The 12,351-nt window shown below is 53.1% G+C and overlaps 1 protein-coding gene across 7 annotated transcripts in view; it reads left to right on the top strand.

The window, feature by feature from the left end:
• TMEM63C (transmembrane protein 63C) overlaps window positions 1-12,351 on the top strand; it is a 74,518-nt gene that overhangs the window by 35,338 nt on the left and 26,829 nt on the right. For all 7 annotated transcript variants that reach the window (XR_007453651.1, XR_007453652.1, XM_049612430.1 and 4 more), the window contains 4 exons: window positions 3,760-3,921; window positions 4,458-4,537; window positions 4,954-5,035; window positions 9,813-9,850. Coding sequence is in view for 5 of the 7 variants with exons in the window: in XM_049612430.1 (XP_049468387.1) it covers window positions 3,772-3,921; window positions 4,458-4,537; window positions 4,954-5,035; window positions 9,813-9,850 (350 nt within the window). In the remaining 2 variants the exon portion in view is untranslated. The remainder of the gene's footprint in view (window positions 1-3,759; window positions 3,922-4,457; window positions 4,538-4,953; window positions 5,036-9,812; window positions 9,851-12,351) is intronic.

Genomic DNA, 12,351 nt, shown 5'->3' with positions numbered 1-12,351 from the left:
AGAGTTCAGTTCTTGCCTCACCGTCACATCAGTGCTGTTCCCATCTTCATTCTTACCGATTTCAAGATCCACCTGTCCATAAAGGACATTCCAGCCTCCCAGTTCCTTGACACCACTCAGTCGCTGATTCTATTTTCATGCCTTAGACCTTCTCTCTACCCATAACCGATCCCTTCTTAATCTCAGTGCCACACAGCTCATTTTCCAACAGCCGCGTCCTACGTGTCGGCTCACAGCCTGTGATACCCGACAGTTCTACCTCCGTGGACCCCTGTCACCATCCCTCGCCCATCTCGCGTGTCCTTTCTGTCCTTACCTGGCCAGTCATTAAAACGACTCCCTCATGTACAGCTCCAGCCCTCTCATTCTCCTACTTACTTGGGAAAACGTCTGCCCTGGTTAGGTCGAGCTGTCTGCCTCTTCCACAGCGGCTCACCTGCATCCACACCGATGAGCACAGCTGGGGGAGAGGCCCAGTGAGTCTGGCTACTCTTGCTGCAGATTCAAGACCGTGAACCTCAGTGGCCCCTTAGTGCTGCGCGACAGTCCCACCATGTTCTCATAATGCATTCACCCCACCACTTCTCTAGACTTCTATTTCTGCCTTGCGTCCTGTCCTCAAACATCCCACATCTGCCCACCACCTGCGTCGCTCAGCAACCTTGAGACTTGTTCCCCCTGCATCTGAGAAAATAGAAGCCTTGGGCGGGCGCACCCGCGAGCTCCACCTGTGGGCCTGCCTCCCTCCTGCTGCCGTGGGTCGGTACCCAGCTCTCGGCCAAGACCAACGTCTGCACTTGTGCACCGGTTGCCGGCCCTTCTCACATCCTCGCATTGCGTCGGCAATGCCCTGTCTCCCCCGTATCACCAGCCTTTAAGTTCCCACCGGCCCGTTCCCACCGGCATTCTGTGCTGCTGCACGGGTTTTTGTTTTGTTTTGTTTTGCCTATTCACTATTGCATCACCAGCATTAGTCTGGCACAAGGCAGTTGTTCACTAAATACTTGTTGAATGAATGAATGAATGAATGAATAACGAATGAGCCTACTTTTCTTGTGCTGCTGCTTCTCCTGTCCTAACCGCCTCCAAACTCTCATTCCCGTTCAAAGGAATCGTTCATGCCCACTGGCTCCATTTCTCCGGCCACCATTCTCTCTCGCACCTGTTCCAGTCTGGCCACCGACTAAACCTCCACGTTGCTTCAACCATGGCTGGTTCTCGGTTGTCATCTTACTTGGCTGCATCAGTGCAGCCGATCCCTCCCTTCTAGAAACATTTTATTTAGCTTCCAGGATACCACCCACTCCTGCTATACCTCCTTCCTCTCTGGCCCCTCTTCTAGTCCCTTTCTCGTTTCCTCCTCATCTGCCTCACCTCCCCGTGTTGGGGCCTCACCCTGCACTCAGACCTTGAGCCTCACTCTGCGCTCACGCCTTCGGTGACCCAGTCCTACGCCTCTAACAGTCACCTGTCTGCTGGTGACTCTCACAGTTATGTCTCCTGACTCTCCTCTGAGCTGCGGGCTCACGTGTCCAGCCACCCACCTGGCATCTCCACTTAGCATGTCCAGCACCCAGCTCCTGACCCCTCCTCCCGCTCCTGGTCTGTCCTGCCCAATAAAGGCACTTCTGCTCTTCGGCCCCAAAACCTCAGGGTCACCCTGGACTCCTCTCGTTTACACCCCACCCCCCCACCACCCATTGTATCAGCACATGCTGGCTTCACCTTCAGAATACTTCCAAAATCTGACTGCTTCTCACCGCCTCCTCCCCTTCCATCCCAGGCTTGTTACCTCTTGCCTGGATTGCTGTAATTTCCTCCTAACTGACCTCTCTGTGTTTACTTCTCAGCTTGCCCCGCTCCCATTTATTCTCAAACCAAGGGTCAGAGTGATGCCTTTAATACATAAGTCATTTCACGTCACTCCTTGGCTCAAGCTTCACCCCCCTCACTCTCCCCTGTCCAAGCTTCACCCCCTTCACTCTCCCCTGTCCAGCCACATGGGCCTGTTTGCTCTTCTTGGAGGCTCCAGGCAAGCTTGTGCCCCCAGGCCTTCTGCTGTGCCTGCCATGCTCCCTCTGCAAGGGAGGGAGCTCCCTCTGCTGTGCCTGCCTTGCTCCCTCTGCAAGTCTTTGTCCAAATGTCATCCTCCCAGTGAGGTCTTCCCAGTCACCCTCTTTACCCTTCTGACCCACCGTCACCCCTGCACTGCCTCTCCCCACCAGGATCCAATGAGAGAGGGTTTTTTTGTTTTGTTTTGCCTATTCACTATTGCATCACCAGCATTAGTCCGGCACAAGGCAGTTGTTCACTAAATACTTGAATGAATGAATGAATGAATGATGAATGAGCCTACTTTTCTTGAATGGGAGTGAAGAGTTTCTAGGATGAGACAAGGTCTGGAGACAAAATGAATGATTTTTTTTTTTTTGTAATGTTTAGTTATTTTGAGAGAGAGAGAGCTCGAATGGGGGAGGGGTAGAGAGAGAGGGAAAGAGAGAGAATCCCAAGCAGGCTCCATGCTGTCAGCATAGAGGCCAACGCAGGACCCTATCTCATGAACCATGAGATTATGACCTGAGCTGAAATCAAGGGTTGGATGCCCAGGGCGCCTCGGTGGCTCAGTCAGTTGAGCATCTGACCTCGACTCAGGTCATGATCTCAAGGTTCGAGCCCACATCAGGCTCTCTGTGGTCAACACGGAGCCCATTTCAGATCCTCTGTCCCCTCCTCTTTCTGCCCTTCCAGCTTGCACATGTTCTCTCTCTCTTTCAAAAATAAATAAACATTAAGAAAAAATTAAAAACAAAAAGAGTTGGACGCCCAACCAACTGAGCCACCCAGGCGCCCTGAAATCTTAGCTATTCTTTTTTTTTTTAATAGGCTCCATGCCCAACATGGGGCTTGAACTCACAACCCTGAGATTAAGAGTCACATGCTCTAGCTACTGAACCAGCCAGGTGCCCCTGAATGATCTCTTAAAACCAGAGCACTTTGCAGATAAATTTAAGCAGCTACCAGTCACTTCCAGTTTTCATCAGTGCTTCCCACTCTTTTCTGAGTCTGGAGACCTATTGATGCCCATGACCATGAGCCCTACATTTGAGTCTCACCAAAATGCTCAGGCTCACGGGCTTGGCTCAGGCTCTGGGCAGGTGCTGATCTCCCTGGTTCAAGTTCGACCTGAAGACAGTGACGTTTACTGAGTCACTGCTATGTGCAGGGCACTCTATAGCTTTACCTCATTTAGTTTTAGGAAACTTCCTTTCCTGGAAACTGGATCAGAGAATCATAAGATGTTAGACCCTATCTGCACAGGCTTCCCATGAATGCAGTTCTGTTCTCCAAACAGAATATTTCCACTCTGGGGTCCTACCCACCTCTGTGAAGTTTGTTCATTTATATACAAGAAAAGTTTCACAAAGGTAGAAATAGGAAGATCCATTTGGATGTGCATCTCACAACTCTTGGTAAAGGGAGCGAGTGGTACAAAATAAAATCTCTTCCAGGGGATCTGGGACCTGGGCTCTTCTGCCATCACGGCCCTGGGTTTAAGGCAGCTGTGCTCCTCCCGGGTAGGGCTCTATGCCCTTTCAGGGCTGAGCCTCCCTGCCTTGACCTGCTACAGGCTGGCAATGGACACCGGGTCTGATGGGTACTCAGTGCACCTACCTCCCCCCCCAACTCCCCGTCAGCCTTCTGCATTTGCAGAGTGAGAGGGATTCCTTGTGTCTGACCTGAGCACCCCTCTGTCACCAGGAAGATCCCAGGATGGCTGCCGTGCAGGGCAACCTGAATATGGTGAAAGAGGCACAGAACATGACAGCACACAACTGCTTCAATTCTCAGAGCACCGTCCTGCAGGGGCAGCCCTTTGGGGGAATCCCCACTGTGCTGTTCCTCAACGTCATCTTGTGGGTGGTAAGTCCTGTGCCCCACGGTAGGCAGTGAGGCCTCAGAGGGGCGGACCGTCACACTGTCACAGGTGATACAGCAGGGGCCTCAGCTCTCCAGACAGACGTCAGCCACAGTGGTGGGGACTCCCTGAATGTCAGTCACGCCCAGGGCAGCCCGGCAAGAGGGAACTGCAGGAATAGGCAGAATTCCTAAGATTCCCTTCCATGCGCCACTGTCCAGGGACCTACCCGGCCAGTGCCCTTGGGCCTCCCTTCTCTTTCCTCTTGCTGATTTCTTCAAGGAATGTTCTTGTTGCATCGTTCTAAACATGACACCGATGCCTTCACTCTGCAAACTCTGAGAATCCACTCTGCTGGGAAGCTGCTGGGCACTGGGGATCCAGAGTTTAGAAAGGCATGGCCTCTACCCTAACAAAGCTGGCCATTTGTTGGAGAGCCCAGGAAGCCGCTGGGAACCTGAGGGACAGGATCTCCCCCACGGAGTTTCAGGGACCAGCCGAGCAGGAGACATATTCCCACATTCCCTTTCCCGGCCTACAGGTCATCATTTTGGTTTATTCCTTCCTCCGGAAAGCTGCGTGGGACTACGGGCGCCTGGCTCTGCTCATTCACAATGACAGGTGAGGAGAGGCCGGGGGTCAGGGCGAGCCAGCTGCTTGCTCCCTTGGGGGAGGTAAGGCCACAACCAGGATACAGCAGGTGTCATGCCATCACCCACTCCTGCCCGGCTCTGGCCCTCCTCAAAAGAAGGGAACTTAGTGGGGGCAGTCATCTCTGGGCACGAGCCCACTTTTTTCTCAGATCTCAGACTTTCTGGATCCCATGACTCCCCAAATACGTTGGGCACCTGGCAACAGGGGTGATTACCGTCTGTACCCAGAGCTGTGTGCTCAGCACACGAGCTGAGATGTGTCAAGATGTGTATAAGAGGGTGTGGCGGCTCTTGGCTTGGGAGCTGGAGAGACAGCAAGGCGGGTGGCCGAGGCCTTTTCTCTCCTTCTCCGCCTCCCTGCTCACTGATCTTCCTGGCCGGCAGCTTGACTTCACTGATCTATGGGGAGCAGAGCGAGAAGACATCTCCCTCGGATATTTCCCTGGAGATGGAACACAAGGACAAGGTGAGCGCTGGGGTGGGCCTGGGCCCAGCGGGTTCCTGGCTCTGCCACGTGCAGGAAGGAGCCCGCTCATGATCAGGGGCTTTGCAACCAGCTGCACCCAACCTAGCAGTGTGACCTGGGACACACTCTTCAGCCTTGCCAAGCCTCAGTTTCCCCATCAGAAAGACGGGGATATTAACCATTCCTAACTCCTAGGATGCCAAATAAGAGTTAGTTGATTCCAATATTTTAAAGGGATTTATTTATTTATTTATTTAAGAGGATGAGAGACAGTGTGCAAGAGGGGGAGGGGGAGAGGGAGAGAGAGAGAGAGAGAGAGAGAGAGAGAGAGAGAGAGAGAGAGAATCTTAAGTAGGCTCCACACTCAGCACAGATCCTGACTTGGGGCTCGATCTCACGACCGTGAAATCATGACCTGAGCTGAAATCTAGAGTCCGACCCTTAACCGACTGAGCCACCCAGACGCCCCCTTAAAGGAATTTCTAAAACTAAATTTCCTGCTTTTCTCAAATCTCCAACCTTCGTCACAGTCCTGGTCCTGCCCCAGCCCCGCCTCTGAGCCAAGGACTCACCTCCCACTTCATAGAGGAGAGTCCAGACATCAGGCAGGGACTCCCTCAACCTCCCGCCTCCCAACTCTGCTCGACGGAGCCCAGTCTTCCTTCTCTTGCCTGTCGGATGCCAGGGCTCCACTCAAGCCTCTTCATTCACTTAGCTGGCTGCCGTGGCACACCTGCTGTGGGCCACCGCTGGTCTGGGACCTGGGCGGTGAACTAAATGGACCAAGTCCTGCTTCATGGGACTTTCTGTCTGGGTGAGAGACACCCAGACAGATGCACGTATTGGTGGTAAGTGCATGAACTCAAAAAGCGGCAAGGAAGGCACTACACAGTCATGGCACAGAGCTGGAGAGTTCCAGATGGTGTCAGGGACGATCTTGGGCCCTCCCTGCCACGGCCCACACTGCCTGTCTCCCTCTGCACCTGTGCTGCCCACTTTCTCACTCCCACTTACTCCTCCACCCCTCCAGAGTGGCTCCCACCCCTCCGTTCCACCCAGACGAGCCATCGGTTGTCCCAGGCCATGAAATCCCAAGGACTTTGCTGAGTTCTCATCTCATCTGGTCTCTCAGAGACATCCGGCCCTGTAGACCGCCTTCCCTTCTTGAACAGGCACTTCCAGTCGCTTCTGTGCCATCACACTCTCTGGGTTTCTCTTCTGCCGCTCCTCTGTTCCTCCCCATCCCCTCTGCAGGCTCCTCCACCCCAGGGGTTTCCCTCAGCTGGTCCCAGACCTCCTCCTCTCTCTGCTGGGCGACATCACCCACACTCCCAGCCTCGCCTGCCACCTCTGCACAGAACCCTCCTAAATTTCTGTCTCCAGCTAACCCTCTCTCTGGGCTCCAGACACATTTATCCAATGATCCTCAAAATATCTCCACGTGGAGATTGTAAAGGCGTTTGGAGTTCAGTATGTCCAAAACATGCCACGACATCCCTCCACCCACCTGTTCCTAGATCCCTGGTTTCAGACTCTGCCCACCACCCACCCAGGTGCACCCCCTAGGTCTGGCCCAGGCCCCCAGGTACAGCCAGTTCATTACCAAGTTGTATCGCTGTCACCCTCCCAGTCTTGTTTCTCTCCACCTCTCCCACCACCCCCCAGGCCAGGCCCCCATCAGCCTCTTGTTGGATGAGGCAGGGTGGCCTCTAACCAATATGTCCACGCCTGTGTCCTGCCCCACCCATTTTCCACCTCATCTGTCCTTGCCTCCCAACTCCCCCATCCCTGGCCACAGTGACCACCTTTTAGATCCTTAAAAGTGCCACCTCCTTCCCTCCACAGGGCCTTTGGCCTGTCCTTCCCCCTCCCCCTCCCCGGTGGCCCCCCCCCCCTCAGGTTAACACACTCACCCTTTGTTCAGATTTCAGCCCAAACGCCACTTCCCCAGGAGCCCCATCCCTGCCTTGTGGGTCCAGATCTTTGGTTTTACACGCATTGCTTTTCTTCAGAGCTCTTAACTCAGTCCGTAACAGTCCCTCATCTACCAGATTGGTCCAGGGTCTCTGCTCCCTCAGCAAGAGCAGGTGCTGACCTGGGCTGGCCCACCACTGTCCCCCCCCCCCCCCCCCCCCCCACCCCCAGCCAGGCCAACCTGCCATGTAATTAGCATCTGATTTGTGTTTGTTGGAGGCAGTGAGTGAGTAAAACCATATTCCTTCCATTATCATCCCTCTAAGAGACCTGGTCCCCTTATCTGCCAGGATCTGCCCCAAGCTGTGTGGAGAGCCTCAGACAAATTTGTCCCTTAGAATTCCTCTATAGAACAGGGACAGTCATGCCTACCTTACAAGGTTGACTCTCAGGTTTATTTTCGGAAGCATTGCTTTGGTTGGGGTTTTTTGTTGTTGTTGTTGTACAATGGCAAAAAGATCATTTATTTTAAAATATCTGAGGAATCATTACAGCAGCAGTGAGGTGGCCAAACTGCAGAGGTAGAAATGAGACGGGCAGGGAGAGGGTCTGGTGAGGTGGCCCGTGGATGCCCCGGCCAGGATGCCGGGGCCTCAGCCAGGCCGAGTGGCATGGGTAAAGCAAACGGGTCATTACCCCATGTGGTGTGAGTGAGGAGCTTGGGGCCACCAAGCGAGGTGCGATGAACTGATCACTGTCACTCAGTCTTGTCAGCTGAGCTGGTTCCTAGGACCTTGTGGCTATTTCCTGCAGGGATGGGACAGGAGGAGAGGCGGCATCTGCTTCTCAGGCCTGCTGTTCAGGTGCTCTGTCTTCTGAATGGTTTGCGCCTTCCCTAGCTGCGGTGTAAACCCAGGGGAGCACGTCCGCATGTGTGGGCCTGTCGTCCGTGAGAGAAGAGAGATACTGCACACATGCTCACTCACGCATCTACGTCTGTGCAGTTTCTACAGGCACATAGGCCACACTTTTTCTCACGACCTCTGCCCTCTCAAGGACAGTCCTGTCCTGTGTGAATTCCAGGACTTGTACATGCCATGTGGGGTATACACCTTTGCACCTGCCATAGAAGGGATGGAAGTGACTCCCAGGAAGGTGTGTCCCCCGCTGTGCACAACAAACCTCCTCACCCACTAAATAAAACACACCCCTGTTTGCCCATAGGTGGTGGTGCGAAAAACTCTCCGATGCAGAGAGTGGAGTTCAGACTCTCAGCCCAACTCCTGTTTAGCAACTCACGACTTCCCTGGGGACTTTCACAATCAATGCCACCAGCATGCTAGTCACCTTCATTGCTGTGACCCATACTGGGCATCTGTATTTTAGTTCTTCAAGACATAACTGAGGACACGGTCCCCCCTAAGGTGGATGTCTGACCATCAGGCAACCCCATACAGGGAAGGGTACTTGGTGGGTCTTATACTGAATGGAGCAAGGAATTTCCTTCTGTTTTCCTATCACTTCCTTTTGGGAAATACCCTTCCCCAATCAGCGTGGCACAGGGGAATGTCAGCCAGGCAGGCTGCCTGTTTCACTCACGTACTTGTGATCAAATGGGGTCAATCAAGAGTTAAACCTTTTCCAAGATTTTCCTAAACCCTAGAGTATCCTGGAAGGAATCACGCACCGGGCAACTTCACCAGCTATCAGATCTGGCTACTTTTAGGGCCATGGGCCCCTGCCCATTATCATGCACACTCTCCCCAAGCAGACTTCCTTTCTGGGCCCCCCATCACCTCCACGGCTGAGGCTGCCTTTCCCCACCACCCAAAAACCCCAGACAGCAAGACCTTGAGAGAAAGGCATAATCAACAGGACTCTTCAAGTTTGTTTATTTATTTTTGAGAGAGAGAGAGAACAAGTGGGGGAGGGGCAAAGAGACAGAGACACAGAATCCAAAGCAGGCTCCAGGCTCTGAGCTGTCAGCACAGAGCCCGATGCGGGGCTCGAACCCATGAACCATGAGATCATGACCTGAGCCGAAGTCGGACGCTTAACTGACTGAGCCACCCAGGCGCCCCAGTAGGACTCTCAGATGTAGGAGAAGAAACCCATCTCAAACTAGTGTTTAAAAAAAAAAAAAAAAAGGTAACACGTGGCTAGAGTGTGGGGAAATCCAGACAGAAGTGGCTTCTTTGGGTACAACTTGATCCAAGTCCTGTGATGCGACCAGGATCCTCTCTCCAGGCTTTTTTTTTTTTCCTCAGACAAGCTCCTGCCTGTAGCATCGAAGATGACACCAAGCCACTGCAGGCTCCATGGTGTTCACCAAGGTGCAGGAGCTCATACGGAGAGAGACCTTCTCTCCCAACGCCCCTCTCAATCCCTTTGAGAGAATTTTGATTGGCCCCACTTGCATCATGTTCCCGTTGATCAGCTGACCACTGGTGGCGGACCCCTGCTTGACGGACAGCCCACCGGGCCACATGCATTGGGGGGGGGGGGTGGCATTTCCCAGGCAGAAGCAATGAGAGACAGACAGAAACCAGCCAACGTCCACCCTACAAACGGTCCCTTCTCTCCCTCCGGTCCAAGACCCACTAAGCCCCCATTTCCTGTAACAGGATGCCACATGGCAGGAATGTGAACTCATAGCTCACTTCCGGGGAGACCTCTCCCTGGACAGTCACCACTGATTCCAGATGGAGCCCACTTCCTTCCAGGACCCATGCCCTTCTCACTGCCATCTCTTGCCTGGAAGGAGGCCCCTTGCTGACGCTGCCTCATGTTTCCCAGGTTCCCACAGCTGAGGAGGGCAGGCCTGGGCCTGGATTTTCTCACATGTTCTCTCCTTTTTCCCCAGGGCTTCTATTCCTGGTTCTTCAACACCATCACCATGAAGTAAGTGCCTGAACTTTCCGAGCTTGTGATAGCAGCTGCCATATTTGGGTGATGATGGGGGTGGGGCGTGCTGCCCTGCAGGTCTGGGCCCCGGCCTGCGTTCTGGACCCTCTTCCCCACTCCCCACTGACTGCCTCAGCCCTGCCCAGGCAGGGGACGCTTCCTGGGTCACAGTGGGTGAAATGGGACCTGGGCACAGCCCACAGCCCTCAGGAAAGGACCATTTTCTCATGCTTATAAAAATGCTTTTATGGATCCCACACTAGGAAAAAGAAATTCTTCTCGCATAGCTATTTGCTTTCTTTCTGTGAACACCATTCATCGTGTTGAAATGGAAAAGAAAATACCAGGCAGAAGGGCATACTTCCTCTTGCCTCAGCACTGATTACAGAGGGACAGCCCCTTGTCCACTTGCCTTCTGGATCTCTTTAGGGCCAGACCCCAGTTGGCAAGGAGAAAGACCCCAAGTCACCTGTTTTCTCCTAATTACCCCACACTTCATGATTTTGACTGCACCCTCCTGACTCTGCCCGGCTTCAGCTGAGCGCTTACCAGAACTCTCTGTCCCCACTGTGTGTTTGTGTGTGCACGCACACGCTCATGCCTGTGCACATGGCTCTGCCTCCACCTCAGAGCCCTGTACGTTCCTGGGTGCTCCCTAAATATCCCCCATCTGTCCTGCCCTGTCCACCTTTCAAAACCCTCCTCCAGGGTCCTTTCTTGCCTGGTGATGCCTGCCTTAGGGTACAGTCTCACTGCCCCTCAAAGGCCACCTGCAGCAAGGGGCCTGAATGGGCCTGCTAATTTGCTTTTTTGGCAAAGGTTCATAGAACTTCTTCTTGCGTGTGCCTCCACGCCCACCAGTCAGGCCCTGGCTGGGAGCATTCACACATTTTTCCAAGACCCCATCCTACCCCCTTGGGCCACCTCAGGGCACCCCCCCTTCCTCCAGACCTGCTGAAGGGGGCACGAGGCACCCTGACTGGGCCCTGGGAATCCTGAGCTGGGCTTAGTACCACTGGCCTCTGGTGTTTGAGCTCCAACCCCACTGATGGGGGAGTCCCCGTGGCCTTGCCTCCCGGGCTGTCTTCATCATCCATCAGAGTTCCTAGTATCCAGAAGTGATACAGCTAGTTTGTGTGTGTGGTTCAGGGATCTTAGCCACATGTAGGGGGAGTGGAGGGGAAACATTTTATTTCTTGGCACCTTCTCTGGTTTTGCTTGGGTAAGTTTTAAAACATGCACAAGCTCACATTAAATATATTTTCATTACGAGAGACCTGGAAGCCACCTCCAGGCCTCCTGCAGAGAGGCAACCTTTGTCCACAGTTTCAAGGGAATTTACTTTTTTCCTTTCCGCAAGCATTTGCCGATTTAAGACATGTTTAAATAATCAATAACGTGTCTGAACACTTGGAGCTGGTTACCCTGGGAGGCCATACAAGCTGGTTGTGGGGCCCTGGGCTTAGCAAGTTCGTGAAGGATGGGCCGGGGCAGAATGGCACATTAGCCAGCTCTTTACATGGGGAAGAGGGAGAGAAACCTGGGGTACATAGGTCAGCCTGAGCTGACCACACCCTCGGTCTTGGACAGCTGACTTTCTGGGTTTTCTGTTGTCTGCTGACCCATTAGCAGGTATATATGGGGGCAGGGGGAAGTGTTGCAAGAGAGTAGCGTACGTGTAAAACTTAAAACTTCATGCAGTACGCATCTCTGTGGTGCACATGTGAATATGAAATAAAAGAGGCACGTCACTATGTTGGTACAAATCCGTGTATACAGCTATTCACGTGTGCATACCCAGACCTGCGGGTCAGTGGGAGGTCAGTGTGCACAGTAGTGTGTGTTTCCGGGTGAGAATCCTCCCCACCCCCCCACCCTACTCCACCCAAAGGTTCCTCCATGGGGAACTCATCGTCCAGGAAAGGAGGAAGGCTGGGCATTGTATTATGCATCCCGCACCCTTTGAGAACAGTGTCTAGATGACAGCTTAATACATTTACTGATCAGGGACAAGGAAGCCCAAGTCCCAGTGTACAAAGCCCACGGAATCTAGTTGGAGAGGCAAAGGTTAACAAGACTCACTGTATATAATTCATAATGGGAAATTATCATTGCTGTGCAGGGGGTATTTGGGGGACAAGAAATTAATTCCAGCTAGGGCGTTCAGGAGAAGCAAGCTTTGAGCTAGGCCTTGAAGGATGGGGAGAATTTCCACTCTATGCCAAGTGCAGGACCCATCACAAATAAAGGACTACATGAGTGAAGGTTTGGGGCAGAGATGGGCAGGGAGCATCCAGAAATGGTCCGTCTAGTGTGGCTAGAAGCAAGGATACATGGCAAGAGAGAGGCTAAATGGTTGGGCTGGAAGGATCAGCTGGGATCTTGACTCCCATGCTGAGAATTCTGGGCAATACATCAAATGCTGTTTATGCTATAGTCACTAAGTTAAACAAGCACAACAACAAAAAACTAAAGGAGATTAACCAAGATGCTTAATA

This window comes from Panthera uncia (genome assembly GCF_023721935.1).
Source record: "Panthera uncia isolate 11264 chromosome B3 unlocalized genomic scaffold, Puncia_PCG_1.0 HiC_scaffold_1, whole genome shotgun sequence".
NCBI classification, from domain to species: Eukaryota; Metazoa; Chordata; class Mammalia; order Carnivora; family Felidae; genus Panthera; species Panthera uncia.
This window is presented reverse-complemented; position numbering and strand designations above follow the sequence as displayed.